The sequence below is a fragment of the Arvicola amphibius genome, chromosome 12 (assembly GCF_903992535.2).
Source record: "Arvicola amphibius chromosome 12, mArvAmp1.2, whole genome shotgun sequence".
NCBI lineage: Eukaryota > Metazoa > Chordata > Mammalia > Rodentia > Cricetidae > Arvicola > Arvicola amphibius.
The window spans coordinates 128,051,240-128,078,980 of record NC_052058.2 but is presented as its reverse complement, the minus strand read 5'-3'; the positions used below and the strand labels follow the sequence as shown (position 1 = coordinate 128,078,980).

Genomic DNA, 27,741 nt, shown 5'->3' with positions numbered 1-27,741 from the left:
AATGACTTTAGCCTGTGTCAGGTTGACATAAAACCAGCCAGTGAGGTTTTGCTAAAATCTTCAGGCAGGTGAACTTCAGAGCGAGGCACTGTGGCCACCATGAGGAACCCAGGACTGTTACTCCCAAATGAGGACTGTTTCACTACAGAGGAAGGCACAAATAACCCAGAAGTCTCCCAAGGACAAGTTCTCCATCACAGACAAAATAGTTTCTGTTCTGGAATGCTCTTTAATGAGAAAGAGGTCTGCTTGACAGAGCCTCTCTTACCTCATTGGTCTCGTACTGATTTTTGTCCCCCTGTTCTAAGCCTTTAAGTCCATCTGTTTCCTTCCTTGTGTGATTCTTGTTTTGTACCATGGTGTGCTCCCTTTCTGATGATGTCCTTATGAGTCTGTGTGAAGTGGGGAGGATGAGAAGGGAACTCAGTGGCACCACGGACTAGGTATCAAATCCTGTTTCAGATGGACAGCCATGCATTAGGGAGTTATTATCCCAAAGTTATAGATGAGGAATATGAATGTCAGATGTGAGGCTGGCTCCGAGTCCTGTGGGTGGGAATGCCTGCTTTCTGGACATTACACCGCACTCCCTCCCAGGAAGTCAGAACGACTCAGGATTATGCCCGACCTGTCCTGTGCTTGGATGGCTTGCTTCTGTGCTGTCTAAAAGATCTCCTGTGGTCTTGGGTGAGCACAGTGGAGACTCTGCAGCAACCCTGAAAGGATTTGTCTTTTCCACCTTGCTACCTTGTGCTTCCCTGCTCTTCACAATCCTCTGTTGAAGCCTTCATCGTGGAATACCTCTGCTGTGACATTATCTCGGAACAAGTTCATCATCCTCATCTACCCAGCCCTGTATGTGGGGATAAAGACTTCTGCGGTCCATGGCTGCTTAAATCAGTCCAACCCAGGAGCCCCAGTGTGTACCTGCTCTACCGATGGATGTGAGGCCATGTCACCTAACATGGAGGATTTGCAGGACACTGCATCGGAAGCAGGTCTAAGCCACACTAAGGTCCCATTCCTGGATCCCCTTGACCAGCTGTGCTGACACATCCGGCCCCACCCCAGATGTTGGAACTGTTGGGAAAGTTGTACCAGTTCTGTCACTGTGGGAATGGATTTCTCTAAGCCAGAGGTGGCAAATTCACAGAGAGGAACGCTCCTGGGACAATAGGAAGCAAGGCCTTCAAGACCCACTGGCTGGTGAGGGGAGCAGCAGCCCCCTCTGCCTCTCCCGGCTTCTAATGGGGACGCAGCCAGCTTTTTAACTGGATCAGTTTTACAGTCCTCTCACACCAGCTCATGTTCGCCGTGTGCTCTGCAGCCATCTTTCTTGCTGAGCCAACAAGAAAAAGTTTCAAGCGTGTGCTGCTTCCATCTAAAATGCTTCCAGACTCCAGGCTTCTTTGGTGCTTACCGAATCACACGGGGGGAAAAAGGCTGAAAGCTTTATGAGTTTAAACTTCAGCCTTCTCATTGGGTCTAACCCTGGTCAACCGAGGTTCCAGTTGCTCTTAAACACGGCTCAGTGGGTTTTAACTGAAGGATACAACTAAATATGTCATCATGTATTCATCTTTCAACTTTAATTATTGGAAACAGCCTGCTTAGCAAGTCCCTGGACCAGCATTCGGATTTGCGGAGGCTTTCCCCTCACCTCTCCAGGGAGTGCTCTTTGACATCTTTAGACATACTACAAAGAAATCTGGCAACTTTACTTTCAGAACCACCCAAAACGGGGTTTTATTTAAAGGGAAAGTGTGTGTTTGTCTTTAGACTAACTGGATCCTGCTGTTTTTGCAGATAGAATTATGACTTCTCATGTTGACTGTAGAGAGGAGCTCAGCTTCAGCCTCAAAGGGATGCCACAGGGGCAGGTTGGCAGGTGTGGAAGGGAAGTGTAGCCAGATGAGCACTGGCAGCCAGGCCTCAGGTTTGCACCGCAGATTCGTCGGGGTGGAGTGGTAGCATTTGCTCTCTTACCATGATGAACTGGATCCTTGCCTTAATGCTCACACCTCTGGATATTATTTCCAGCAGAGTACCATGGGTTAAAAAAGCAATCAATGCTCCATCCTGGATAGGGAGTCAGGAATGTCATGGTTCCCTCGTGTTGAATAGTAAGAATGCCTCTCTTGATAGATAAAGAAGATGAGTTTTATATTTTTCCATCAGCAAACTTAAAGATTTTCCTTCAAATTTCCTCTTTACTCTAGGGAATTGTGTTCCCATTTTGTCATTGGGCATCCCCGGAGTCAGATAGAGCCTGTTTGCTATGTTCTACTGTTGACTAGCAGTCTCCACAGGCCCAGTGTCTGAATTTGTTGTTCTGGTTTATCTCCTGCATGGTTGCAATTCTTTCTGGGGCATTATTGCATTCCTCAGACTGACTGCATTACTCTTTGGCCTTTGTATTTTAGGCTTCCAGGTCCTACCGCAAGGGTGGCCGCTGCAGGCGGCGAGGCCAAAGCACGTGGAGGGTCAGCCGCTGCCAACAACCGACGCAGCCAGAGCTTTAACAACTACGACAAATCCAAGCCCGTCACCTCTCCACCCCCACCACCACCACCAAGCAGCCATGAAAAAGGTGAGTCTTTTCCCCGAGTCCTTCCTTGGTTTTTTTGATTCCTTTGGGCAAGTTTGGGTGGGGTCAAAATCAAGCTTGCAAACCAGATGAAGAACTATGGTTTACTCACCCACATACTTAGCAAGAAGATTGTTAGCAGTGGCATCCATATGGTAGGAAAAGTATTGTTATATTTACAGCCAGCGAGCCAGCCAGAGTAAGTTATTTGTTTTGCTATGGCCCATAAGACACTTGACTACAGATAAGAAACAAGATGCCATTTGAAATTTGAGATTAAATTTTCATAGAACTGTGTGGTGTGCAGCAGAAGGGTTTGGGAGAAATGCAAGTTTTGTGTGGCATGCTTTGGGACCTATCAGAAATGATGTGAAGAGCATTAGGAATACGGGCATTTTTCACCTTTGAAAATGTGTCAGCATCTGGCTGACACAGAATAAGCAGATACACTTGCTCCTGGAGTTGTGATATAATGGTGTGTGGCCATCTCTGCTACCGAGCTTTCAAGATGGAGAAAAAGCAAGGTGAGCGGCCCCATGGAAGACCTCCGCAGAAGGTAGGAAAACTACCTTTGCTTATAGAAGCCTGCAAAACTCTTAAGAAACTGAAGCAAATTAGTTGAGTCTTCAGTGGAAGATGAGCCCTGCCTACCTGCCCAACATGCAGGGCAGAACACAAAGCCAGGTCTCTCAGAAGCATTCCCTGTGATAGTGTGGAAATATCCTAGCGCTTACCCTGGATCATGGTACCCCATCCTCTTGAGACATAGGCCTGTGTCCCTGAAGTGGTGCAGGAGCCCAGGCAACCCTCGTGTCGTGCATGAACTCGGTTCCATCCTGTCTACTCCCCAAGCCAGGAGCACTTGGGTTAAGGAGCCCGGTTCCCTTTGAGAGTTTATTAATGACTATGGCTAACAGATTTCTCAGCCATTGCTATACGTTCTTATCCTGGGTGTATAGACCAGTCACATCTATGCCATCCTGCTCCAATGGGGGTTCTGTCTCATACAAAGTCAGGGGTTTTTGTGTAGCCTGTGTAGTTTTATGGTCTGTTTGTCTCACCTTTGTGGTGTTGGGACTCCAGCCCAGAGCCTTGCCATGCCAGGCAGATGCTGTACCCCTGAGCTCCTCACCCTGTTTCATCATGCCGTTCTCTATGACACGGTGCTTGGAGGGGCTGGGGACATGGATCGGCAGTCGAGAATGCATGCTGCCTTTGCAGAGGACCCAAGTTCAGTTCCCAGCACCCATGTTGGGCAGTACAGAACCACCTGTAACTCCAGCTTCAGGGGATCTGGCGCCCCCTTCTGGCCTCTGCACTCTTGTACTCAGATGCACATACCCACGTACAGACAGACATACAAACATACACATGAATAAAACTATAAAAAGTGAAAAACCCACACATTTGTGCTTGGAATACAAACATCACATCTGTTTGCAGAATGGCACAAGAGCACATGTGTTTGAAGTTCTCTTTTATATTTCTTTACAAGCTCCAGTCTAAATCGAACTGTACACAGCCTTCCAGAACTTCCACAGTGCAGCTGTAGAAACTCGACACACGCATGTAGAAATGCTTTGGGTTTTACCTCAATAAGGAAAAGCCATTTTCTTTTTAGTTCCTCTTGTGTCTCAGCTCGTGTATTCCCTCTTTTGAAAGGATGTAACTAACACATACAAAAAGCGATTGGCTACTTGCCACAGTCCCAGAGGCAGGGAGGGTGAACTTGCTGGGGGCTGTGAATTTTGAAATGAGACAAATTGTTTTAAGGTGCTGAACCATTGGGTCAATCTGGCCTTCTTCATTGGCATCATGGTGACTATCAGTGCAATGGCCTGGCATGGCAGAAACTCCTTCGGGTCTCTCCTCTATCCGTGAGGTCCTCCATCCCTTAAGCAGTGTGAAGGACGAGATGCTCTGGGCCTCATCCACATGACCTGTTCCCCGTGGGTGTCCTCTGGTTTTCCTCACTGCATCACCCCCTTGCCCTGGTCTCCTTGTCAAGAGACTGTCCGATGACCTTAATCGTTGTGTCGTGTCTGAGTTGCACTGGATCCATTGATTAAGAGTGTCTGTGAGCATGCCACACTTTGTGGTTGGGGACAGCTTTGAGTCAGGGATTAGAAGACAGAACTGTGTCCTGCTGTGCACCAGGACTCTGACACGGCATCACGCATTGAGTGGATGGGACGAATCTAGCAAGCTTAAGTCAAGAGAATACGGTGGCACCTTCTTCATTGGCTTGTGTGGACTACGATGGGACTGACATCAGGCTGGTCGTAGGAACTAAGGGGCTAAATTGCTGCTTTCCAGAGGCACATAGAGAGGAGCAGTGCCCGTGTGTGCCATAACAGAGAAGCACTTAGAGTCGTGGGTGCTCAGATGACATAACCAAGTCCGCTCTGGGGGGAGTCTAGAGTGGTACCGTGTTGCTTTCCCTTAGTGCTAGGATGGGAGAGATCGGAAGGAGTGAGTTGCACTAAAATACTTATCCTATCTAGTATTGGTCTGGGTGTTGATCTGAGAACAGATCTGCTGGGTTCACTTTCATAGTAAACCCGGGTTCGGTTATGGACCTGTCTGAAGTTGCCACAGTGATGGGTAGGTCATTTGGGGATGTAACTCTATGTGTCCAGGCTAGACTGTCAGGCTAGGTTTAGCTACCACACTCAAAGTCCTCCCAGGGTCCTGGAAGAGGAAAAGGTCTGGCCAGCTAAGAAGCCACCCTCAACCCTGAGGCCAGACTACAAAGGTCTGAAGAAAAGGTACTGGCCTCCAGTTAAAGCCAAGGCAAGTACTTTGAAGCGAGATGGCTAAACTTGAATTCATGCCCTTGCCGCTCCCCATAAGTGTGACTCTGAGTTGTCATCACCACGGCATCTATTCCAGTTCATCTTTAAAGACCATCCCAGGCCACACTGGTGCCACTGTCCTCAGAAGGCTGCAGACAGCCGTTGCAGGTGCTGGCAGGTGCTTCTCCACTTTGCAGTGCAGGTGCAAGCCCTGCCCAGGACGCCAACCGTCACTGTGTCAAAGCCACTGGCGCCACATCTCTCTAAATAGCTCAGTATGTGTTACTTCTGGGGCCCCCGCAATATTAGCCCTAGTTCTCAAAGAAGCCCAAAGTGATGACGTCCTCAAGAGGTGCCCAAACTTTCTCTATAGTTCTTTCTAGTCCAAAGGTGGTTGACTATTCAGAGGTCATTTCTACTATGAGCACTGTTGCCTAGTAACACAGTAGCTTTTTATGTTATCAGGTTTCCAGGGGGCCATTCAGAAGATCACCGGAAGTTCCTGGTCACATGCAAAAGCACAATGGCTTTCTTATCTTTCCCCACCAGCAAGTCTCCCCACTCCTCAGATACTCGGCTTGTTGATTGGAAGTGGCGCCCATGCACCTTTGTCCCCAGGAGGTCACACACATGTTTTCTTGCTTGTTGGTTTTTTTTTTTTTTTTTTGCCCAATCCGAATTTGTGTCCCAGTCACCTCTGTTTGTTGGAGACATTTCAGTGAGGGCTCTACCTGCCATTTCCTCATAGCTGGAGTTGAATGCCACTTTCCTGGCACCAGAAACCCCAAAACGCTCCCTGCTAGCAGTACCCTTTCACCAGTGGGGCAGTGGAGGCTGGGGTTCTAACAGGAGGTTTCTTCATTCGGCTTGACTTCACACCATAGCTTCCTTTGATTCCAAATTATGGACAGGGTCTAATTGAATAGATGAAAATTCACCGTATATGTGGAGGCTCACCACTCCCAAACAGTGTCCATGCTGATGTAGTTGATGCAAAGTATCCACACGATCCCAGTGAGTACAGGTGTGTGGCTGTCACAGTGGTTGTATCCATGATCTCGGGTAGCCTTGGTAAATCAAAACTCTAGACCATTGGTTTTCTTTTATGATCTCTCTTATGATGTATCTCTCTCTCTCTCTCTCTCTGTGTGTGTGTGTGTGTGTGTACACACAGGTGCTTAGCACGCATCTGGAGGTCAGAGGACAAGCTCAAGCGTAGGCCCTTCCCCCTCCATCCTTGTCTGAGATGGGGGTCCCTTGATCCTCCCTAGCTGGCCTACAAGCTCTCAAGAATTTTCCTGTCTCTACCTGTCACCTCCCTGTGGGGATGCTGGCATTATAGACACATGCTACTGCCTCTGGCTTTACCTGGGTTTGGGTGGACGGAGCTCAGGTCCTCGTGCTTGCGCAGTGAGCTCCTTTACCCACCAAGCCATCTCCTCAACCGAGTGTGTGAATACCAGAGTGAGGGAGAAAGAGGAAGGAAGGAGATGAACATAGAGAGTGAACTTCCCACGGTGTCAGTGGTAGGCAGCTGTGGCCTGTGGGACCTATCTATGCACGACCACCAAAGCACAGCCTTTGCCCCTGCTTTTCAAATTCATCATTTTTCACTGACTCTTTTGTTAAATATAGTAGATAGCCTGAGTTGTGATCATATGGAATATTTCCCCATAGGACCAAGTTATTCAGTTTGCATTTTCAGTGTCGTTACTCCCTTCCGTCAGCTTTGGAAATAGAGGTTACTCCCACTCATTTGTCTCATACTTTTGTGTGTGATAGTTAATCTGAATTTTTGCTTACTCCATCTTTAAAAACAGATGGGGACTGGAGAGAGGGTCCAGGGGTTAAGAGCACTGCTGCTCTTATAGAGGACCCATGTTCAGTGCCCAGCACCCACATCAGGCAGTCCACAACTGCCTGTACCTCCAGCTCCAGGGTATCCGACACCTTCTGGACCTCACAGGCTGGCACACTCACATATACACATACCACATAGACACCCATGTACTCCTAATTAAAATACAAACTTAAAAAAAGAAATGTTCTTCATTGTGACATTTGTCATGTGTGTGTGTGTGTGTGCGCGCTAAAAACTTTATTTTTATTTTGTGTGTATGCATGTTCTTCCTACATATATACTTATATACCTCATGCATGCAGTACTCAAGAATGCCAAGAGAAGGGAGGTGGATCCCCTAGGACTGGGATTACAGATGGTTGTAAGCTACAGTGTGAATATTAGGAATAGAACTTAGGTCCTCTGGAAGAGCAGTCAGTTCTCTTAACTGCTGAGTTATCACTCCAACCCCATGAACTAATTTTTATTTACCACCCTACTGCTTTTCCCTTTATCATGTCTACCTCTTTTTGCCCCCTTTACCTGTTATATTGCACCCCATTACCCTCATTATTCTCCCTTTCATAGTCTCCTTTCTAACTTTATTTCTTACACACACACGCACACACACACACACACATGCACACCTAGATTCTGTGTGTGAGAGAGAGCTTATTTCTCAAGGTGTCATCACGGATGATCAGTTTGTCAGCTTTCAAGGTGACTGTGCAAATATGGACCCTGGACTTTATAAACCTTGCCCTTCCAATTCAAGTCTCTGTGTTTATAGTTGACACTCTGGTGATTCCCAAGGCCATGAAGGTGGAAAACCCTTGTTCTTCTTTACACATTGTAAGAACTGCCATCTTCTACTGGCCTTGGGTGTGTGAAGCTATGAATGTCCATGCTTGACCCAACCCTTCCCCACAGAGACAAGAATGCTGAATAGCCTGGTTTATGTGCTTCAGCTCCAGCATGGAAGCTTATGATCTTGCTGGATGCCCACACTCTAAAGGACAATGAACCTGACTTTGGGGAGCAGGACGAATGAGTGGGGAAAAGGAAGAGAGATGGGTCGTATAAGAAGACAGAATACCTCTTTGGTTACCCCGTGTTGGGGATGCGAGATGAGTATCTGCTGTGTGTCTGGTCTGCAGGTGATGACTCCACTGCTTCCCCTGCTCCCATTTGTCAGGCAGAGAGATTCACATGTACATGGGTCCAATGTAATTTAAAGCTTCATCAGAAGAGGAATGCATTTGGGCATCTGGGTGCCCCCTTAATCAGGCTTACCCAAGTTAAGTCTGCACACTTGGTTCACTTCATTTACTTAAATGTTCTTTAAAAACATTTTTCTCCTAAGTTATGTATTTGGCAGTATCCATCTATATTTAAAGATAAATTAGTTAACCTTTCCATGGGCTTGCAAGGCCCGTCTTCACAATCAAGGTGCCAGAGTGAGGAGGGGCAACTAAGCTGTGTCGCTCCGGTTCTGCCATAATTGGCACTTCGTGTTGAGTTTCTCATGAAGGCACTTGACCCCTTCTCTGCTGAAGATGGACTTACTGGGGATGAAACCAACCATCAGACAAGATGCCATCTCCAGCTGCAGCTCGCCCCTCACTGTGTACCTGCCTCTTTAGAACATGAACGTACAGCTGGGGTAGGAGGGACCCAGCCTCTCTAGCTGCTGTAGATTAGGGACCACAGTGAGAGGACTGTCTCCGAAGCAGTGGTCTCAATGGCCTCCTTGGTGGTGAGCCTGTCTGCAAATGTTGTGCACCAAAGACACAGTTCATTCCGTGGTGTCTGTGGGGCTCCTGATGGGTTCTTCAGCAGTGGTTCTGCCTGTTTCTGTGGTCTGGAGGCCCTTTGTGCTTTGTGGATGATAATGCAGGGACCCACCTAATTCTCCCAAGGTGAAGCGGGGCCCTGTGTCCTGCTGAGTCCATTGCCTTTGCTGTGATGGGAGAATCATAGCATTTAGCTGTAATGAAAACTGGATTGCAAGGTCCTCAGCCTGTAGTAACTCAGCTTGGGAAAAGCAAGGCTTCAAGGGAAAACAAACACAAACCCTACAACCATCTTGACTACTGGGTAGCCCAAGACACTGAGCCTCTGCTGCCCTCTGCTGCCTGAGTCTTGTGATAACCGCTCATCTCTAGCGTTCTTTTCTTTTTTCTTTTTTTTTTTTTCAATTTAAATTTTTTAAAAAATCATTTTACTGTCTTATATTTATGGGTATTTTTCTGCATGTGTATCTGTGTACTAGTCATATTACTTGGTGCTTGCAGAAGCCAAAGGAGGGTATCAGATCCCCTGGAGCTGAATTCCAAATGGTTGTGAGCTTCCTTGTGGGTACTGAGATTCGAACCTGGGTCCTCTGGAAGAGCAGCCAGTGCTTTTAACCACTGAGCTAAGGCATCATACTAGAAAGATAAAGATTTACATGTTGTCTACATGCTGCTATCCAGACATGGTTTCCATCCTTTATTTCCTCCACTTGTGGTCCTAAGATCGTCTAAGTGTGATCAATGAAGTCCCAGTGGCCTGGAGGAGAAACTCTGTCTTTAGTGACAAGGAACTGACATAGGGCCTGAGCTAAGCCCCTCCTCCTCCAGGCTGTCACTCCTTGCTGTAAGTAGACAGCCAGCTGCTGGAATCAAGGATGGGGTTTAACCCTAAGGAAAGGGATCTTTGCAAGCACTGGTAGATTTTGCTCTAAGAAAGTTATGCTAGATTTATTTGTTTTTAATGGGTGACCAATTCTGAAGGAGCAAAGCGGTGCTTGGTGATCATACAGGTCCCGATTCCACCCTTCATATCAGGGACAAGCCATTGTCCAATTAAGCATCAGCCTAGTCCCTGATATTCAATGGTGAAGAGCGGGGCTCTAGCCCCGCCCTCATGAAACTCATTGTCTGGTGGGAGAGACAGATGAAAGATAAAAAAGAGTGTGATAATTACTCCTCTGCAAAGACCTAGGTGCCACAGCAAATGTGTGCTTCCGCACTGGGTGCCCTCATCAGGGTGAGATCCACAGAATTCCCGTTATGTTTATTCATTTTTTTTATACAATGGTTAAGAGTTAAGGATGTTTTAGAACATGGACTAATCAAAAAATCAAGCAAACCAAAACCAGTTTCCCTGCTGAAATGAGGGTCTGTGCCCTAGGCTAGCATTTTCTACTCTCTAACTATAGGAAATAAAACTCAAAGTTACAGGGATAGCTGGGAATGTAGCTCAGTGGTAGAATGCTTCCCTGGCATCTGTAAGACCCCGTGTTTGGTCCTTGGTGCATGCACGCGTGCACACACAGAAAGTAAGTAAAAGAAAAAATTGCAGGGAAACCAATTTTGGCTCCACATTAAGAAATAAATAAAGGACTTTCATATATGTCTTCTCCCAGTAGGATGAGTCTTTTGGGAGGGGTGTTCTCTGCCCCCCTCCATCCCCTAGGTTCAGGAAGGCTTGATCAGCCCTGTTCTGGCTGCCGCATGTTGGGTTTCAGCAGACAGCCTTGATGATGTTTGCAAACTTTAGTTGACTCTCTCAGGTAAAGGGTGGAGTCTGTGATTGATGCATGTTCTGTAAATGCCTCTGTCGTTTGAACAGTGTTACAGGTACAGCCCATAGTTTATGACCTTTCCCCATCCACCCCCAAAATGCACTTTATCCTCAACAATGCCACTTACACTCTGGAAGTTGTTTCTAGTCTTCCCCCACCCCCCAAAAAAGACAGAAGGAAATGTGCACATACTGCCCTCTGTGGCATTCGCACTGGCGTTTCCCGCTCGGGTTGTGTACTTGGGGTGATTTCTCTTGTGAGCTGAGATAAGTTGTGAACTGGTTACGTTCTTGCTCTGCAGCCATCCTTGTGGCCTCAGAGAGGATCCTTGCCACAGAGATGCGATGATAACTGCTTGGTGAGATGATGCTCGTGGTGGCTCGAGTCTTTACCATGTGGATCTATTTTTCTTCCCTTTTCTCCTGCCAGGTAGCCTGGGTTCCATACTCAAACACCTGCTTCGCATCCTTACTGTAGGGGGCATCATTCACCAAGAAAGACCAGCCTGCAGAGTGCAGGTCATGTTAGGTCTTATAGGGAAGACCCTGCACTGCTTTGAGGATTCCTGTGCACTGGAGATGTCCCTATTCTATCCTATCACTCGTGCTAGGCAGACTGGGCTCAGACCCAGTCTTTGTTAGGAACCAAGATGACTTTGTATCGTATTAGTTTGTCTGATTCAGAACCAAAACCAGCAAGTCTGGGCAGTGGGGGTGGGGGTGATTTGCCACATGCATCAGGACAAGGATTCTCACCCATGTCGCACCATGAGAGGCCTTTGATCCCTTCGTCAAATCCAAGACATTTCATCTCAATCCCTCCAAAAGAAGTGTGTTTCCTTCTCCCAGAGCATCTGAGGTAATAGGAAGTTACAGAGGAACTGGTGGGAGCCTCTTTCCTCTGGACAACTCAGCCTTGAGTTTGATGGAACACATTGTGGCTTATCCTGTCATCCCAGCCCTAGAAAGTAATACTTCAGATAACAGCTATGTGCGTTTCCCACAAGCTTGCAGGTTGACCAGATGTTTCTGCTGAGGTGTCTCAGACTTGTGACTATGTCTAGCCTCATGGGGCATGGCTAGTTATCTCTGCATGATCCTTCTTCTTCCAAGAACTTCTTCCTGGCTGTTTTTGTGTTGTTTAGATGAGTTCTTGGATAGGGGATTGAGGTGTGTAAGGCCCATTGAGACCTAACCCCTAAAGGGGGCACCATGTCTTCTCAGGCAGGCCTGCCCACGTTTATGAGTGTGGGAAAGAACTTCAGAGTCATACTGAGGAGGGCAGAAGCAAGCAACTAGTGAGAAGAGACAGTGTCCTGCACTGAAAGTGGCTCTCTGCAGGTATAGGTGTGGCTCTGCCTATGCCTGTCCTTCAGTGGTAGTCCTGCGTATCAGTGTCGTCCCACGCCCCGACCCCGCCGCCCCTGCTTCCTCTTGCATACTATCTGGCAGGGCAGGTGTTAGGTGAATGTCCAACTTGGTTTCAGGTCCCCAGGGATTGGTCCCTGCAGCTCTCCATGAAGGTCACATGATTTTGGATCATTGAACACTCTGAACTTCAATGTCATTGCAATGAACTGCCTAGCAATGGACATGAGAGGAGAACCAGCCCTGTGCAATCGAGTATTTGCTCAGTCAATGAAATCAAGTGTGCACAAGTCCAAAAGGGTGAAAAAGCAGCTAAAGCTAGGCTGACAGTCCCAGGCCTTTACTACTGTCTTCTTGCCTCTGACCCAAAACCTGAAGCTCTCATGGATGTCTTTGCTCTGCCTCAGCAATCCTGGGTAAAACAGAGTAAAGGATGTTTTTAAAACCAGGGGACCTAGGGGCTAGAGAGACAGCTTAGCAGTTAAGAGATCATGCTGCTCTTCCAGGAGACCAAAGGTCAAATCCCAGCACCCATGTCAGGGGACTCCTAACTGCCTGAAGCCCCATCTCCTGGGGGCGGATGCCTCTGGCCTCCCCAGAAACCTGTATCCACATACACATACCTATACACCAACATGTAAGTTTGACAAAGAATCTTTAAAGCCAAATCAGTGTCTAGAACCAGGATGACCTGTCTGTCCTAGAGGACAGTTCCCAACAAAACTTGTGCCTTCACTTGCTAAGTATCAGAGTGGCTAGCTTTTGCCTGTGGAGTCTTAGACATGCAACCTAATTGATTGGTGAAGTCCGGTGGCTGCTTGCCGTGGAGAGGGAATTTGAGATGAAAGTATTGAGAAGAGCAAGCGTGGGAGGCAAATGGGTTTGGTTCTCTGTCTGTCTGTTTTTCTCTCTCTCTTCCTGTCAAATAGCTGTGGTATAGAAGACAAACCTTTCTATGGAGTTTTAAGGAAGAGGGACCTCACCAGGAAAGGTGATGGCTGTTTGTCCTGCAGCGCTTTAGAACAAACGGGTCTTTGATTAGCAGATCTTTCTTTCTCTAAGTGTAAATTTTATTTTGTCCTCTGGTGTTTCTCATCACCTGCAAATGTGGATTCTCTTAACATGTCCAGATCCACATTTCAAAAGTCCTCTGTGTTGTTCCTAGGAGCCAGCAACCAAAGTGTCTTTGGGGAGATTAAAGACATCAGAGATGAAGTGAGTAAGCTGTACATGGAGAGAGGTGGGAGCAACCTGAGCCCTGCTCCCTGGCCTCAGGGTGTTGATCAGCAGGAGTTGCTCTGGCTTGGCCATAGAAATGGCCACTGCTCACCGCACCCTGATCAGAACTGCTCGGTCTCATTAGGGAGCCCCTCAGATCACCTTCTGGCAGGAAACGCTCCACAAACCATCAACCAGCCAAGGTGGAGGCCAACTTCCTTGAAGTCTCTCCAGACATTTTGGCACACTCGCCTGATGGAAGGGCTTAGCTAAGCAGAGAGCTTTTTGAGGCCTGCAGCAGCAGGGCTGTGGAGCGCTCCAAACTCTGGGGGCAGCAATGGGACTCACGGCTCACCCTGTGCTCCTTGTCTTGAACCCTTTTTTGTGCACATTCCCCACCTGCTTGGGCAGGTACCAGGAGGTGCAGTGTTTCAGATAACCCCTGTCTGTAACTTGTAAAGGCCTCTGTGCCCTCTACTCAGCCCTGCCAAGCAGACTATAGTCTGACATGGTTGGCACCATATGTTCCTGAAGTAGGGTAAGTGTGTTAAAGAAGTTGAATTTGTGTTGGGTGTGCACATGTTCTTTCTCCCTCTGCCGTATGGTCTTGAGATAGTTTTTCACAGAACCTAGAGCTAGGCTGGCAGTCAGCAAATCCTATAGTCCCTTATGTATCTGTCTCGCCTGTCCCAATGTTGGGATTGTATGTGCAGGTATAGCCATTCTCAACTTTTTTTTTTTTGTTGTTTTTTTTTCATTCTCAACTTTTTATATGAGTTCTAGGGATTTGAATTCAGGCCCTCATGCCATTTCTCCAACCCGAGAAGCTGATTTTTTTCACCATTCAGGTCTCAAGGATCAAACTCAAGTCAGCAGACTTGGTGCTAACTACCTTTCCCATCTTCCTGACCCAAAATAGAAATTCTTAATGTGCTCATTTTAATTTTCTTCAGTGACCACATGTGACTGGTGGTTCCAGTATTATAGTTTGGTAAGCAGTTAGAAAGTGTGTCTGAATTCTGTCATTAAAAATTACTTTTTTGGAGCCAGATGTAATGAATGGTATATGCCTTTAATCCTAGCACTCTGGAAGGCAGAGACAAGCAGACCTCTGTGAGTTTGAGGACAATCTGATCTACAGAGTGAGTTCCAGGCCAGCCAGAGCTGTTATACAGAGAAACTCTGTCTTGAAAAAAAAATTCTTTTACCAGAAGGTGGTGGTGCATCCCTTTAATCCCAGCAGTTATGAGGAGAAGCAATCAAATCTCTGTGGGTTCCAGGACAGCCAGAGCTGTTACACAGAGAAACCTTGTCTCAAAAACAAAATAAACTAATGAATTCATTAATTGAATAGAAAACAAAAAACTTTGGTGGCGGGGCTAGAGATTTGGCTCAGTGGTTAAGGGTACTTGTTGCTCTTAGAAAGAACCCAAGTTTTGTTCCTAGAATCCACATGGTAGTTCACAACCATCCATAACTCCATTTTCAGGACATCCTGTGCCCTCTTTTGCCCTCCACAGGCACCAGGCACCAGGCACAGACATGGTGCACTTCTATACATGCAGGCCAAACATTCATACATATAAATAAGGCTCTATATCCCATCAAGTTCCTCACTTGTAACGTGCCATTCTAGCTCGCGTCTGGGTCCACCTGGGCCCAGGATAGCTAACGAGTGAGGTCAACCAACCTCATAATGTATGTGAAGCACTGTGAGATTCAGGAGGGGGTTTGAAAGTTATCTGTGCAGCTCTCAAGCGTGTGCTTCATTGTCGACAACTTCATGCTCAGTGTCAAAAGCCCCAGCATCCCGCATCATCTAACGCTGACTGAACGTTCAGTAGCTGTGCACTGAACGTAGGCGTGAGTGAATAAATGTGAAAGGGACAATTTAAAGATGGCTTTTTCATCGTGTGTTTTATGAAATGTCCAAAAGCAGCAAAGCTCTGGAGACAGAAAGTGACCTCGCTGAGGCTGGGTCAGGGAATGGGGAGTCATTTCAAGCGGTTGTGGAGTTTCTTTGTGCTTTGATGAAGATGTTTGGGAATGAGATTGCGGTGCTGGGCTCAGCTCTGTGTTCACTGAAAACTCTTGGACACGCCCTGATGTGTGTGTTTTCTGTTAGGGTGGTGAGTTCCACCTCACGGTGTGGTTTAAAAACCACTTTGTGCTCTCTCTGTAGCAAAGCAGGCATTCTGACCCCAGTTCTCCTTCTCTGTGGAGGTTGGTATTCAAGCGCCTCCCCGCGCCAGGCCTCGCTTTCTCCATGATGCAGGGGGTTGCTTTGTCTTCAAGATGGCAAAGACTTTTGATCTTCCTTCCATGTGTCTATTTAACTTTAATGGTGTCCTGAGTGTACTACACCAGATGCACAGGCGGACGGACATGCTTGTGTCTTCCCACAGTGGTAGAATTTATCAAATAACAATTCATATCGTTTAGTGGTTTCAGTGACAGCCATTTGCCATAGTCCGAAGTACCATGCTAACCTTTTATTTCAGTCTTAGTGACTAATAACTCACAGCACACAGTACACGACTGTGTAACTATATGCATGTATGTGAATTACAGACCAAATGCAAGTGTAAGACACAGCAGCTGAGTCCAGGCGGTTTCAGAGGTGGGCTGGGAAAGAGTCTGTATCAATGAGATAGTAAACAGATCGGGGCCAGGAGGAGGCTGCTGGTGACCTGCCGGAGCCAGGTTTAAGAGCGAAGCTGCAGATTTCAGTAGTGGGTGCAGGAAGCACAGGCCAGGTTCGGGTCCAGACTGGCAGACATGTAGACCAGTGCTCTGGCTGGCCCATCTGCAGCTGTCCAGCCAAAGCTGTAGGGATCATTGTGGAGTCCTCTGCTGACTGTCCTTGAGGTACACAACACTGTCCCAATTTTAGGTGTCCATTGTTTTGGGGTTCAGATGAGGGAGTAGACTCTTTCCTTGGTCTCACTTGCACAGTAAGTTTTGGGCCTGATTTTACTTGTATGATTTTAATATAGCCATGGTCCCTTATAGTTTCAGTTCACCCCAATAATCTACAGAATGGCTCCTTTTCTACTCTGAGGAATCTGTCAGTCTGTGCTGGGTGGATGGTGCCTAACAAATGGTCCAAGAACTGTAGTCATCCTTACCCCTCAAAAGGGAGCCAAGAGATACTTGTAAAATGGAGTCCTCTAAGATAGTGCACAGCCTGAGCAACCATCGTTTACAAAATGGAGTCGCTTAGAATCACATCCCCTTTCTAGTCACAGTTCCACTCCCAGGAACATCTCCAGCAGGAAGTGGACCTCTGAGCAGGTAGCTGACATTCCTTCGGAATCCAGGGCTAGCCCGGGCATGAGCTATAGCCGCGGCTCTGCGCCTTCCATCCAGACAGGCGCAGAGCCTGGCTTTCTGCAGCTCAGGGAGCCGATGCATAGAGCCCACTTTCTCTGTCCTCTGTAGGCAGCAGAGCTTCTGGGGTCACCGGGAGGTGCCTGGCTGTGGAACAGCACATGGCTTTCTGTGGTTTGCGGTCGAGGGTCCTGTGGGGTTTCTCTTGGAAAGCACATTTCTTTAGGAATAGCTTTGAGCTGGTCTTTTTCTTCTCTCGCTTCCTTTCTTTGAAGACAAAAAGAATGTAAAGTGGTGACTTCAAGGAAGCCATCCTCCCACACCTCTTCCTTCTGCTCCCTCCTCTTATTTTTCTTTGTCCCTTTCCTCTTCCTCTCTTCCTTCTCTTCTTCTCCTCTCCCTCCCCTTCCCTCTTCTCTTCCTCTTTTCCATCTCTTCCTCTCTTCCTTCTCATCTTCCCCTCCTCCACCCCTTTCTCTGTTCTCTTCCACACCCTCCCCCCACCTCCCACTGTCACAAAGCCTACCCATCTATCAACAGTACATGTATCATATGTAATTTGGGGTCCGGCCCTCAAGCTGGACACAGAGAGCTTCTGTGGCAGTAATGGTATCTGCCTTCATTACTGGGTCATGCCTAGGTGCCTGGGTGAGATGGTTTTGGCCCTTCGCTGAGTCCCTCCTGTCAGTACCAGCAAGCATCAGTTATATCCTATGTTTGAAAGCTAGAAAGAATCTCACTCCAGAGTGGTTGGACAACCTGCCTAATCACATGCCTGGCAAGGCTAGAGATCAGACTTGAACAAGGTTTTCCATGCTTGGATGACAGCCTTTTTGCTGTTGTTGTTGTTTGTTTGATTGATTGATTTGTTTTGTTTCATTTCTTGAGACAGGAGTTCTTTGTGTAGCCTTGGTTGTCTTAGAACTAGCTCTGTAGACCAGGCTGGCCTCTACTCACAGAGATCCACCTGCCTCTGCCTTCCAAGTGCTGGGATTAAAGGCTGGCGTCACCACTGCCCATTGGAAGCCAGATTTTTAAGTATACTTTATTTTATGGACACGGGTGTTTTGTTTACATGTTTACCTATGCAGTACATCCATGCACCATGCCTGTAGAGGCCAGAAGAGCGCTTGGATACCCCGGGACTGGAGCTACAGATGGTTGTGAGCAGCCATTTGAGAGCTAAGACTCCAAACGGAGTCCTCAGGAGGAGCCTCCCGTGCTCTTACCCGATGAGACATCTTTCCGTGCCCCTGTCAAGCCAGCTTTGACAAGATTAGCTAGTTGAAGAAATCTATTCGTTGTGTCAGAAACGATGCAAGTGGCCGGAGAGATGACTGGAAAGTGCCAGGTGATGGCCCCAGCACTGCAGCTGGACATTCAAAGGAAGGAAAGTGTGGGTGGAGTCTGGGGAAGGGGCCAAGTGCATGCAGCCCTTGAGCTCAGAACTTTAGATGCTTCGGCCTCCCAAAGGTTGGGGCTGCAGGTGTGCTATTCCCAGGCCCGTTTGTTTTCTAATCAACTGCTATATTAGAACTCTGAAAGGGACAGAATTATTTTGTTTCGGAGTTTGAAGAAGGAAGCACTATGTTTTGTTATGTGTGTGTGTGTGTGGTGGTAGAGGTCAAATCCAGGTCATCTTGTACATGCTACACCCCAGCCCAAGCACACGTTTGTCGGAATTCATTGTATAATTGCCATCTGTTTCCCCCATTACATACTCTATGGCAAAGTAACACGTAGTCCCCATCTCTGGTTTTCATGACTTCATGTTGCCATGTGACTTTTTTTTTAAATCTTGCTTTTTCTTAACGGCCAGGTAAGAGCTCAGGAAAGATCTGTAAACTGAAGGCAATTGTAGACAACTCTATCGGTTGTAAGGTCCCTGACTTGCCAGCGTGCTTCCTGCGTGGGGACAGCATATCGCACACAATGTGTGTGAAGTGTAGGAGACAGCGTGTACCCAGTGCTGTGCTTCCTGCATGGGGACAGCATACCGTACTGAGCAAGGTAGTTCTGCTCAGTGACACAGTAGCACAGTCTGGTTCGGGACCAGGGAGCCCTGTGACCCTGGGCTCTAACCTCAGCATCCTGAGAGAAGGAAGGTCTGATCTAAAAGGTGAACTGCCTAGGAAGAAGTCAAGAGAATACCGAAAAGTGCTCAGAGGGAGCGTAGGATGGGAGGAAATGGAAGCCAGCTGAAGATGTGCAAGCAAGAGACTGTCTGAGGCAGGTACGGTCCCTGACTGGACCGCACCAACACAGTGGCTCTGGACTCTTGGGTTCTGTGAGGGTGGGAGCATGCTTGTCCCGCTGGAAAAACTGAGAGGGCAGTCACTGAAGTGAAATTGTGTGGATCTTTAGTGGTTCACCTTGGTACCTTGCTGAGACAGTTTTGATCGCTTCTAACTTTGTCTTAGTGGATGAGCCAGTGGCTCCCACAGACCTGTCAATGAGATGCTCATAGTCCAGGAGGGGTGGAAAGACTAGCCAAGATCTGCCTGAGGATCATGGAGAACTTTCTAGACTCATACCAGAAGGGATAGTGCTTGCTGCTCTCATATAAGAAGCTGCTGGCTCAGTGGTGAAGTCCTGGCCTAGCCAGATCCCCAGATCCCCCAGATCAACCATCACTCTGGTTGCAGTTGTCCTATGCAGAGTTCCCACTGCCCCTGAAGTGATTCTGAAGTGGGGCGGGGGGAGACTGTGGTACTTGGCCACTCCTGGGGCAAGTGAAAGGCTGAGGCCACCTTCCTTAGGTACACACCTTATAATGTGGGATTTCAACAGGTTCTCGGTTTTCTTGTATTGAATAAAGATCAGTAGACTGTCAAAAGTGAGGAGAACTTTGGGCCGGTGTTCTGAAATAGGAGAAAGTGAACTTGGCATTTACACCTGAACTCTTAGGGATATTTCTGCCTCTTCCATTGCAGAATAAGTGGAGTGGGGTGGTGTGGTATGTGTGGGGGGTGATTGTTGTGAGCATCTGAATAGCTTGAAAAACACTTTCTGCTTTCAAACACCTCCAACTTTGAGCCAATATTTACATTCCACTTAAATACACTTGAACTTTAAAATCTGTGCTGCTCGTTACGAAAACGTTTAATGGCTGAAACAGAGAGACTTTTTAAATGTTTGGTTTGTTAGCGTGCCTGAATCTCCCTCTTCAGTTCCAGTAGACCTGTTCACTTCTGATCCATATGTCCCCTTACCCTGGCACACACCTGATTTAAATGAATGAGTATATCCATCAATGGATACATAATTGAGTATATTCCAATGAGTGCCATCATGAAAACACCCCTTTAGTTTAACTGAAGACACACACACACATACACACAAACGCACACACAACCTTGGGGGCCTGTTTTTGTGGACACGTTTCTTCCAGCACTGGGAACTGGGCAGTGGTGGCACACGCCTTTAAACCCAGCACTTGGGAGGCAGACGCAGTTGGATCTTTCTAAGTTCAAGACCAGCTTAGTCTACAGAGTGAGTTCCAGAACATCTAGGGCTACACAGAGAAACCCTGTCTTGATAAACCAAACAAAACAAAGCCATGAGAGTGGCAGAGAAAGTAGCTGGGAGAAAGATCAGAAGGAGAGTAGCAGAGGCCTGGAGGTGACTGTTATCAAAATGTGTTATGTAGACCCTGAGGGGGCTCAGTGCTAAGAGCCCTGGTTGTACAAGCACGAGGACGTGAGTTTGAATCCCCAACACCTATGTTAAAATAAAAAATAAAAAGAGCTGACATGGCCAGATAAGCTCTAGTAACTCCAGTGTGTGGAAGCTGGAGAGACAGCATTGCTGGGACTTGCTGGTGCCAGCCCAGCTCCTGATGTAATGAGATAGCCAGAGAGAAGACAGCATGGCAACTGATGTCATCCACTGGCCTCCGTTTATGCATTGGTTCCTGGTACTCCAGGTGGATGTCTCCTCTCTCTCTCTCTCTCTCTCTCACACACACACACACACACACACATACTATATATATATATATATATATATATATATATATATATATATATATATAGAGAGAGAGAGAGAGAGAGAGAGAGATAGCTATATATATATATATATAGAGAGAGAGAATGTCACAATGAAACTAAGCATGATGTATAATTAATAATTACTAAAATTTAATAAAAACATAAAAAAATAATTTTTAAATATTCTAGGGACCCACACTGCTCCTAGTCCATTCTGTGCCCAGGCAGACATCCGGCAAAGGGCCCACACTTCCACGATTTGCTCACCCGGCACATTCCACCGCAGAGTTAACTTCCATGAGCGGGAAACTTACTGGCAACTGAGAGAAAAACTAGATTCAACTGACCTTTAGCGCAGTTTTACTAAAGGCAAGGGCAGGCCATGTAATCTGAGTTGTCCAAGGGAGCCCATGCAGGCCTGACTGCTGTTTGAAGACTCTCCTAAGCGATCCCGCCAGGTTTATTTGGTTTAGCCCCCACTCCGGGAAGCAGGCTTCTTTCGTGCATTGGGGCTGTCAAGAGAGCAGCCCCTCCAGGACTCTGGCTGGACAGCTGCAGAATAGCTGGCATTTTTCTTTCCCCACCTCTGTATTGACAGCAGGTTTGAATCACTGAGTCCTGTTTTATGTAACGTATCCAGGCCAGGAATCACTTGAAAAACATTTAGGATGCCTAATTGGATCTTGTTTTCAATGAAAGGGAGGCATTGCCGGGTACATTGTGTATCTTTGTGTTTGGGGATTTATTAAGAACATAGAAAGGCCTCAATTTTCTGCCTTTCCTGTTTCCTGTTGATTAAAGCGTGGTGGGGGGGGTGGTGCCCTTCCCAGTCAGGAATATCCCAGCAGCCCACCACTCCCAACCACATCCTGGCACTTTTTCTCATAGAATCCTGTTGCTGAATAAGCATGGCTGTATTTTATTTCCAAAAGCAGACAACGGGCCTGATTTGACTTACAGGCTTCTCTCCTAGAGGAGCGGGCTGCATTGCTATGAGACTAGTATTCATTACAAATGGCACCAACCTCTGAAGAGCAGAGGATGGAAGAGGGGATTAGAGCAGTGTGGGCACCGTGGGCACCGTGACAAGGAGAAGACAGCTAAGCCTGGAGGGGAATCCCCCTGTGGAAGCAGCAGCCATCCCGGCCTGGCACCAAGACACCTAGATGCTTGGCCGGACCTGCCTGCCCTCCGCAGAACTGACAGAACAATCTAGAAGGATCTTAAAGGCTCCTTCCTCATCTTGCCACTATGGGGGTTGCCTGTATTCTAACCCACCATCCTGAACCCAGAAGCTGACCTCCTACAGGTCTGTGAGGCATCGGCTCACAGAGAACACCTTGTCTTTACTGCAGTTGATGGTTTATATTAGGCACCTTGTATCTCTTAACAATTTTTCTTCTCTCCTTCTACTAGGTAGTAGTGGTTCCCCGGGGTCTCAGCAGCTGACCCACCTGGTTTGTCAAGGAATTCTCTAAGAAAGGTGACTTCCAATCTAATCTCTTTGCTGTCTTTCCAGAAATGGCTACTACCCTCTTCACATCCAATGCCCCCCTCACTCCACAGTGGGCAAAGCTGGGCTTGCAGCCCCTGTCCCCACATTCTCCAGCTGTGTGATATAGCAAGTGCTCTCTGAATTTACAGTTGTGTAAAAATAGGCTCCACGGTGCCCTCTGCAGGAGGAGAACGGCATGGCCGGGCTGGACTGCCACAGTCTGGGGCTGCTGCCAGGCCTCTTTTCCACCTTCATTTCCTCTTTTAATTCGCAGGTTTGGAGGATAAAAGGACTTGTGCTTCTGTCACTCATTTACGTCTTCAACTAAAAACAAAAGCCGTAGGCGAGGAGAGTCCAGCCATTTCCCTGGGACTGGAGGGTTAACGGCTAGGACTGGCTTGAGTTAGGGGTCCGTTTAAATATTGGAGCCATCTACTCCTTCCTGGCTACTGAGACACATTTAGGAAGACATGAAAGAGCCAAGTCTACATGACTTTTCTCTTTTTCCAGTGGGCACTGGGAGTTCACATTGTCGAGTTTCTACATTGTGGAAATAAATTCAGTCCGTGCAACTGAATGCGAGGTGTGTGCTTTGCTGGGTGCTTGGGGAAGAACATTCCGCTCGAGTAATATGTCCCATTTTTCATTATATTTGCATGGAACAGAAAGACCCCTGGAATCCCTGTTTGTGATTAGTGTCGTGAATACATTTGGCTGACCAGATTTTTACCCTGACTAAATACAGAATCTGTGTATTTTGTTCTCCTGTATTTGATTTTAATCACTAGACATGGGGGCCTGGACACTATTTTGCTTTCCTGCTTTACAAAAAAAAAAAAAAATAGAGCCCCAGAACTTCCATGAGGGAGACAGAGAGTTATTATTCATAACTTAAATGATTCTTTTCCTCACTCATTCCCAGACTGAGGTCCCTCTGTCTGCGATGACACCTGGGTTAGTCAGCGTTCTGCCATTGAGTCAGGATGCCTGAGGTGAGCCAGGAGGAGGAAGAACAATTTGAGATGCTGGCTGCAGAGGTTTCAGTCCCTTGTCGCTATTGTCTTTGGCCCTGAGAGAGGCAGAGCAGCAAGGTGGAGAGGACAGAGTATCTCCAGGATCCAGCAGACAGAGGTAGGGCAAATGTACAGACAAGATACGACCCCCAGGGACCCACTCCCTCTGACGAAGACCCAGCTCCTAAGTCTCCATTTCTGCCACTTTGCTGAGAGCTGGACCCGCTGAAGGTTTGAATCACAGACTCGCTCTTCAGTCTCAGCACCTGGAACAAAAGACTGAGCAAGAAAAAGTACAGGCCAAGGGTGGGCTAGGGCGGGGGCAAGGAGCAAGCGTCATGTCTGTGGTCGTCTTAGGATTTCAAGGGGAAACAGCCAAGTGATTGGCATTGCAAACATGTCCCTGGTTGCCGTACACCTAGAAGTTATCATTTGGGTTGGCGGAGACCCTCTAGAATAGTGTGTGGGAAGCTTAGTCGCGCGTGAAGTCTGAAAAGCTATTACCTGGTCCAAGAATGGAATGACAGGTTTCCACGCTGTAGCTAGAAGCTCGATGCATCTTCTTTTGCCCTCATTGATGGGGAGAGGCTTTGTGATTCACACCAGAACAGACCAGATGTTGCCAGGAGTGACTGCATCATCACGCTAGACGGTGCGGTGCGCTAACTGAGCTGCCTCCAGCAAGCCTGGCGAGGTGGCCAAAGCACAAGGGCCCTGGCTGAGAGAAGGAACAAAGAGAAGCTTGCCAGGCATCTAAGTCATCCCTGGATACACAATGGTGTGGAAGATCGGAGAGACCTTCGAGGATGCCTCCTGCTCTTGTCAAGCTTATGACAGGCAGCAATGGCACTGAAACCTGGTGGGGCTCCTCTCTGCTAATGTTTAAAAAGCTTGACGTTCGTGGAGGGTGAAGGCACGGGAGAGTGCGAGCGTGTGTGTGTGTGTGTGTGTGTGTGTGTGTGTGTGTGTGTGTGTTGGCATTCCACCGCACTGTTTTGTTCCCTGTGGGAAAGGAAGAAAGCCGTGCTCACTGTGCCTGCTAAGAAGAGCCGACTTCAGCGTTCAAAGTCTTATTCAGCCTTGCAGGAGCTAGCACTTCGGGCCAGGAGCTAACATCTGAGCCACAGTCAATTCAGTTCATAAGGTGCTTGTATGAAATGATGAGTTATTTTTTATGTTTTTCTCATTTTATTGGTGTGGGGATGTGCATGTATGTGGAGGCCGGCAGTTGGAGGTCAGAGGTCAATTTCCGGTTTTGTTCCTCAAGTAGTTCCCCTTGTTTGCTTTTCAGACGGGGGTCTGTCGCTGGCCTGGGGCTCATCAGTTCACCTAGAGTGACTGGCCAGTGAGCCCTAAGAGCTCCCGTGGCCAGCTTCCCAACGCTGGGATTGCAGGTGCACACATCATGGCTGGCTCTTTGTAATGTGGGTGCTGGATATGAAATTCAGGTTCTCCCTGCCTGTAAACCAAGGACTATACTGAGTGACTAAGCTCTCTTCCCAGCCCAGAACTCAGGATTTGCGTTGCATTGTGAAATTATTTAAGCACTTAGCATGGTATCGGGTGCTCAATGAATGGCAGTCGTGTGGCTTTATTTCCCTGCTTATGGATGATCAGGAGCCTCTCTAGGATGAAGTTACTCAAGTTGCTAGTTACTAAGCTGGTAAGCCAGACTTGGACCCAAAGAGTTGCATGGCCCCGGGGAGCGTGCAGTAGAACGAGATCCCCTTGGCTTTCTTTGCACCTTGTCATGATTATCTGATTTGTAAAAGATATATCAGCCTTACAGAGAGTCACTAAGTGAGTGCTTCATTTCAAACACCCATTCCACTTGTCAGCCAGGCCCGCTGCAGAAACAGAGCAGACACCTGGAAGGATCGCTTCCTGGTGCGGCGAGTCAAGCCGCTGAGCAGTCTCTGAGGGTGTTTTCTACCACTGCAGATATTCTTTTCTTCCCAAAAATGAATTCCATTTTTCCATTAAGAAGACAACTGTCAGGCAAAAGGCTCAGAAGTCTGGTAGTTCTGTGTGGATCAGTGACATCCATGAAGCCCTGAAATTATTTGATCTATCCGACACCGAGTGTCTGCGTACTTGGCAGAATGAGGATAAATGACTCCCTTTTTTCTCTGGCTCTTGCACATTTGGCCTAACGTGATCACAGATAGTGAATAATGACCCAATTCAGCCCTTGCTTTCTGCATGATATCCCCTGAGGAATACAATAAGCTAGTTCTTTGGTTGCCTTCTGAGTTTGATTGGCAGAAAAAAAAATAACAAGCAGAAAGATTACATCTTGCCAGCATCCTAAATTCTGCAGAACAAAAACCATACTTAAATTATTACTAAACCATTTGACGTTCCCATTTTTTAAATGAACCTCCTGGAGGGGGGGAAATTGCTTTCCTGAGAGAAGACCTTAAAGGCTAGCAGATGAGGCTGAAGTCTCTGAAACCTGTGTCTTGGACCAGAAGGGCCCAAGCTTCGATTTTGTGTTTTAAACAAGTAATTACTATGTTTATATGTATGTATGGGCAAGTACAGGTCAGAGGACTGTTCGCAAAAAATGACGCCCTCTTCCTCCTTGTGGGTTCTGGGAGTCAAGCGCAGGTTATCAGGCTTGGCGCAAGCTGCCTTTACCTACAGCGCCATCTCAGCAGCCCAAACCCAGGCTTGTGTCTTACCTCAAGTTGAGGTGGGTAGAAAGTGCAGCTCAAGTGTGTGGTCTGGGCAGTGAAGTTACCAGTCTCTGCTCTGCTTGACCTGAGGTCCCCTGCTCAGTCCCTGAGCCTCGGTGTCCCCACTGGTAGAATGAGACAATGGTTTTCTACCACAATAACTTCATAACAATGCAAATGAAAGGACGACAGAATTAAAGCATCTGCCCAGAGCATATGCTCTGTAAGTGTTGGCTGTTACTCTTTTAATATCCAATGTTATTAATATTGAGTGAGTGTGTGTGTGTGTGTGTGTGTGTGTGTGTATGTATGTATGTACCATGGAAACCTTTTGTCAAACACATGTGGCAGAAGAACTATGTGGAGACATGGAACGGAGATGCAAAATTAGCTTGGCTGTTCTCTTCCATGGCAGCTGCCGGCAGACCCAGCCTTGCTACCCTTTGCTGTTCCTAGGTGTGCTCCCTGTACCTAGTACTATAATGTGCCCTCCATTCGTTTTGTGGGCCTGCTCCGAAGGCTATTTCTTTACCTTTTGCTGTTGTTTGTTTGGTCCATTGTCATCAGGCAGAATGGGGGTGGGGTGGGCAGCCTTGGTCCTAGTTTCCCACTCTTTGCTTTCTCCCTCTGCCCTCGTCTCCCACAAGCTGACTGTCTCAGTCAGTTCAGCCACTCCTCCTTGACAGAGGTTTAGGAGCATCCTCATTCTGCTTCCAGTCCTTAGAGAGCTGCGGATGCTCAGCTTGGACTGGGACTGCTGGAGCCACTTGGGAGCTACTTACAGATGCAGCTTCGTTGGACCGTCACCAGGTGCTCCTGCCGGACAGGGTTGAACACTGTCACAAAGTAGGGGCCGGGGTCTCGCTGGGGACATCATTAATTCCTCAAGGCTCAGATTCTCTTTGGGGAGAGAGAGCTATTTGACCTTCCCTAGGAGGACTTTCTAAGAATCCTAAGGTTTTGCTTTTGTTGTTCTAGCGTGTTCTGCACCATGTAGTGGGCACATCCTCCGGGTTCTGAACGCTACTCCTGAGTTGGCACTGCCTTGGCTGCTATGGGGTTTGGGGGCAGCCGTGTTCTGATGGTGAATTGCACCACATCCTCGGTGGAAGCAGGAATTTATCCTTCTTTCTGTCTTGCCTTGCTCCCCTGTGAATGTCTGTTACCTGGTGGGTAGATTTCTTTTCTGATTTGGGTTGTACATCCTAGTTAGTAAATTTTTTAACATGATAGATCTTTTTCTTAACTATCCCATAAAATCAAGTATTTTGCTTGTGACAAAAATGCATTCAGGAAAAACACCATTTTATTAGCTTTTGGATAGTCCCAGTGCTAGCAAGGCTTGGAGGAGTCCTGGAGACAGTTTGACACCGTTTGGCCATCTACTTTCTAAACCTCCCTGAGTAGAAACTCCTGCTTCCAGTGCCTGCTGTTGCCTGGCTTCCCGGGAAGTACGTATCTCAGTTTAACACTTGATTGGGATGCTCCTTCTGTGGAAGCCTTCCTTTACACCAGGATAAAACACAAAAGGCTGGTGTGCTAGAGAAAGGGTCTCCCTGAAGGTTCTTGCCCTACTGTGGCAGAGGCTGTGTTTACAACAGCACACAGCAGTTCCGCTCTTCCAGAAAGCTGCTGGCCGTGGACAGTGACCTCCTGAGGAATGAAGTTGTCCCCCGTAAAGTGTTTCTCGTCTCTCTGTGAAATCTCATCCAGCCTTGGAAGCAAAAGGGGCAGTTTTTCCACGGCCAATTTTGTCCTTTCTTGTGGCCATATATGGTACAAGATAGAGACATGGCTTGAGCAATTAAAGCACAAGGTTTCTCCTTGGGGTTTTGAACAAATAAGTTAAAGAGAGAAAGGA

General features: G+C 47.5%; 1 protein-coding gene across 6 annotated transcripts in view; it reads left to right on the top strand.

The window, feature by feature from the left end:
• The window catches only part of Nav2 (neuron navigator 2), a 202,266-nt gene that overhangs the window by 17,259 nt on the left and 157,266 nt on the right, over nucleotides 1–27,741 (top strand). For all 6 annotated transcript variants that reach the window (XM_038314288.2, XM_038314293.2, XM_038314291.2 and 3 more), the window contains exon 4: nucleotides 2,424–2,590. In XM_038314288.2, coding sequence (XP_038170216.1) covers nucleotides 2,424–2,590 — 167 coding nt within the window. The remainder of the gene's footprint in view (nucleotides 1–2,423; nucleotides 2,591–27,741) is intronic.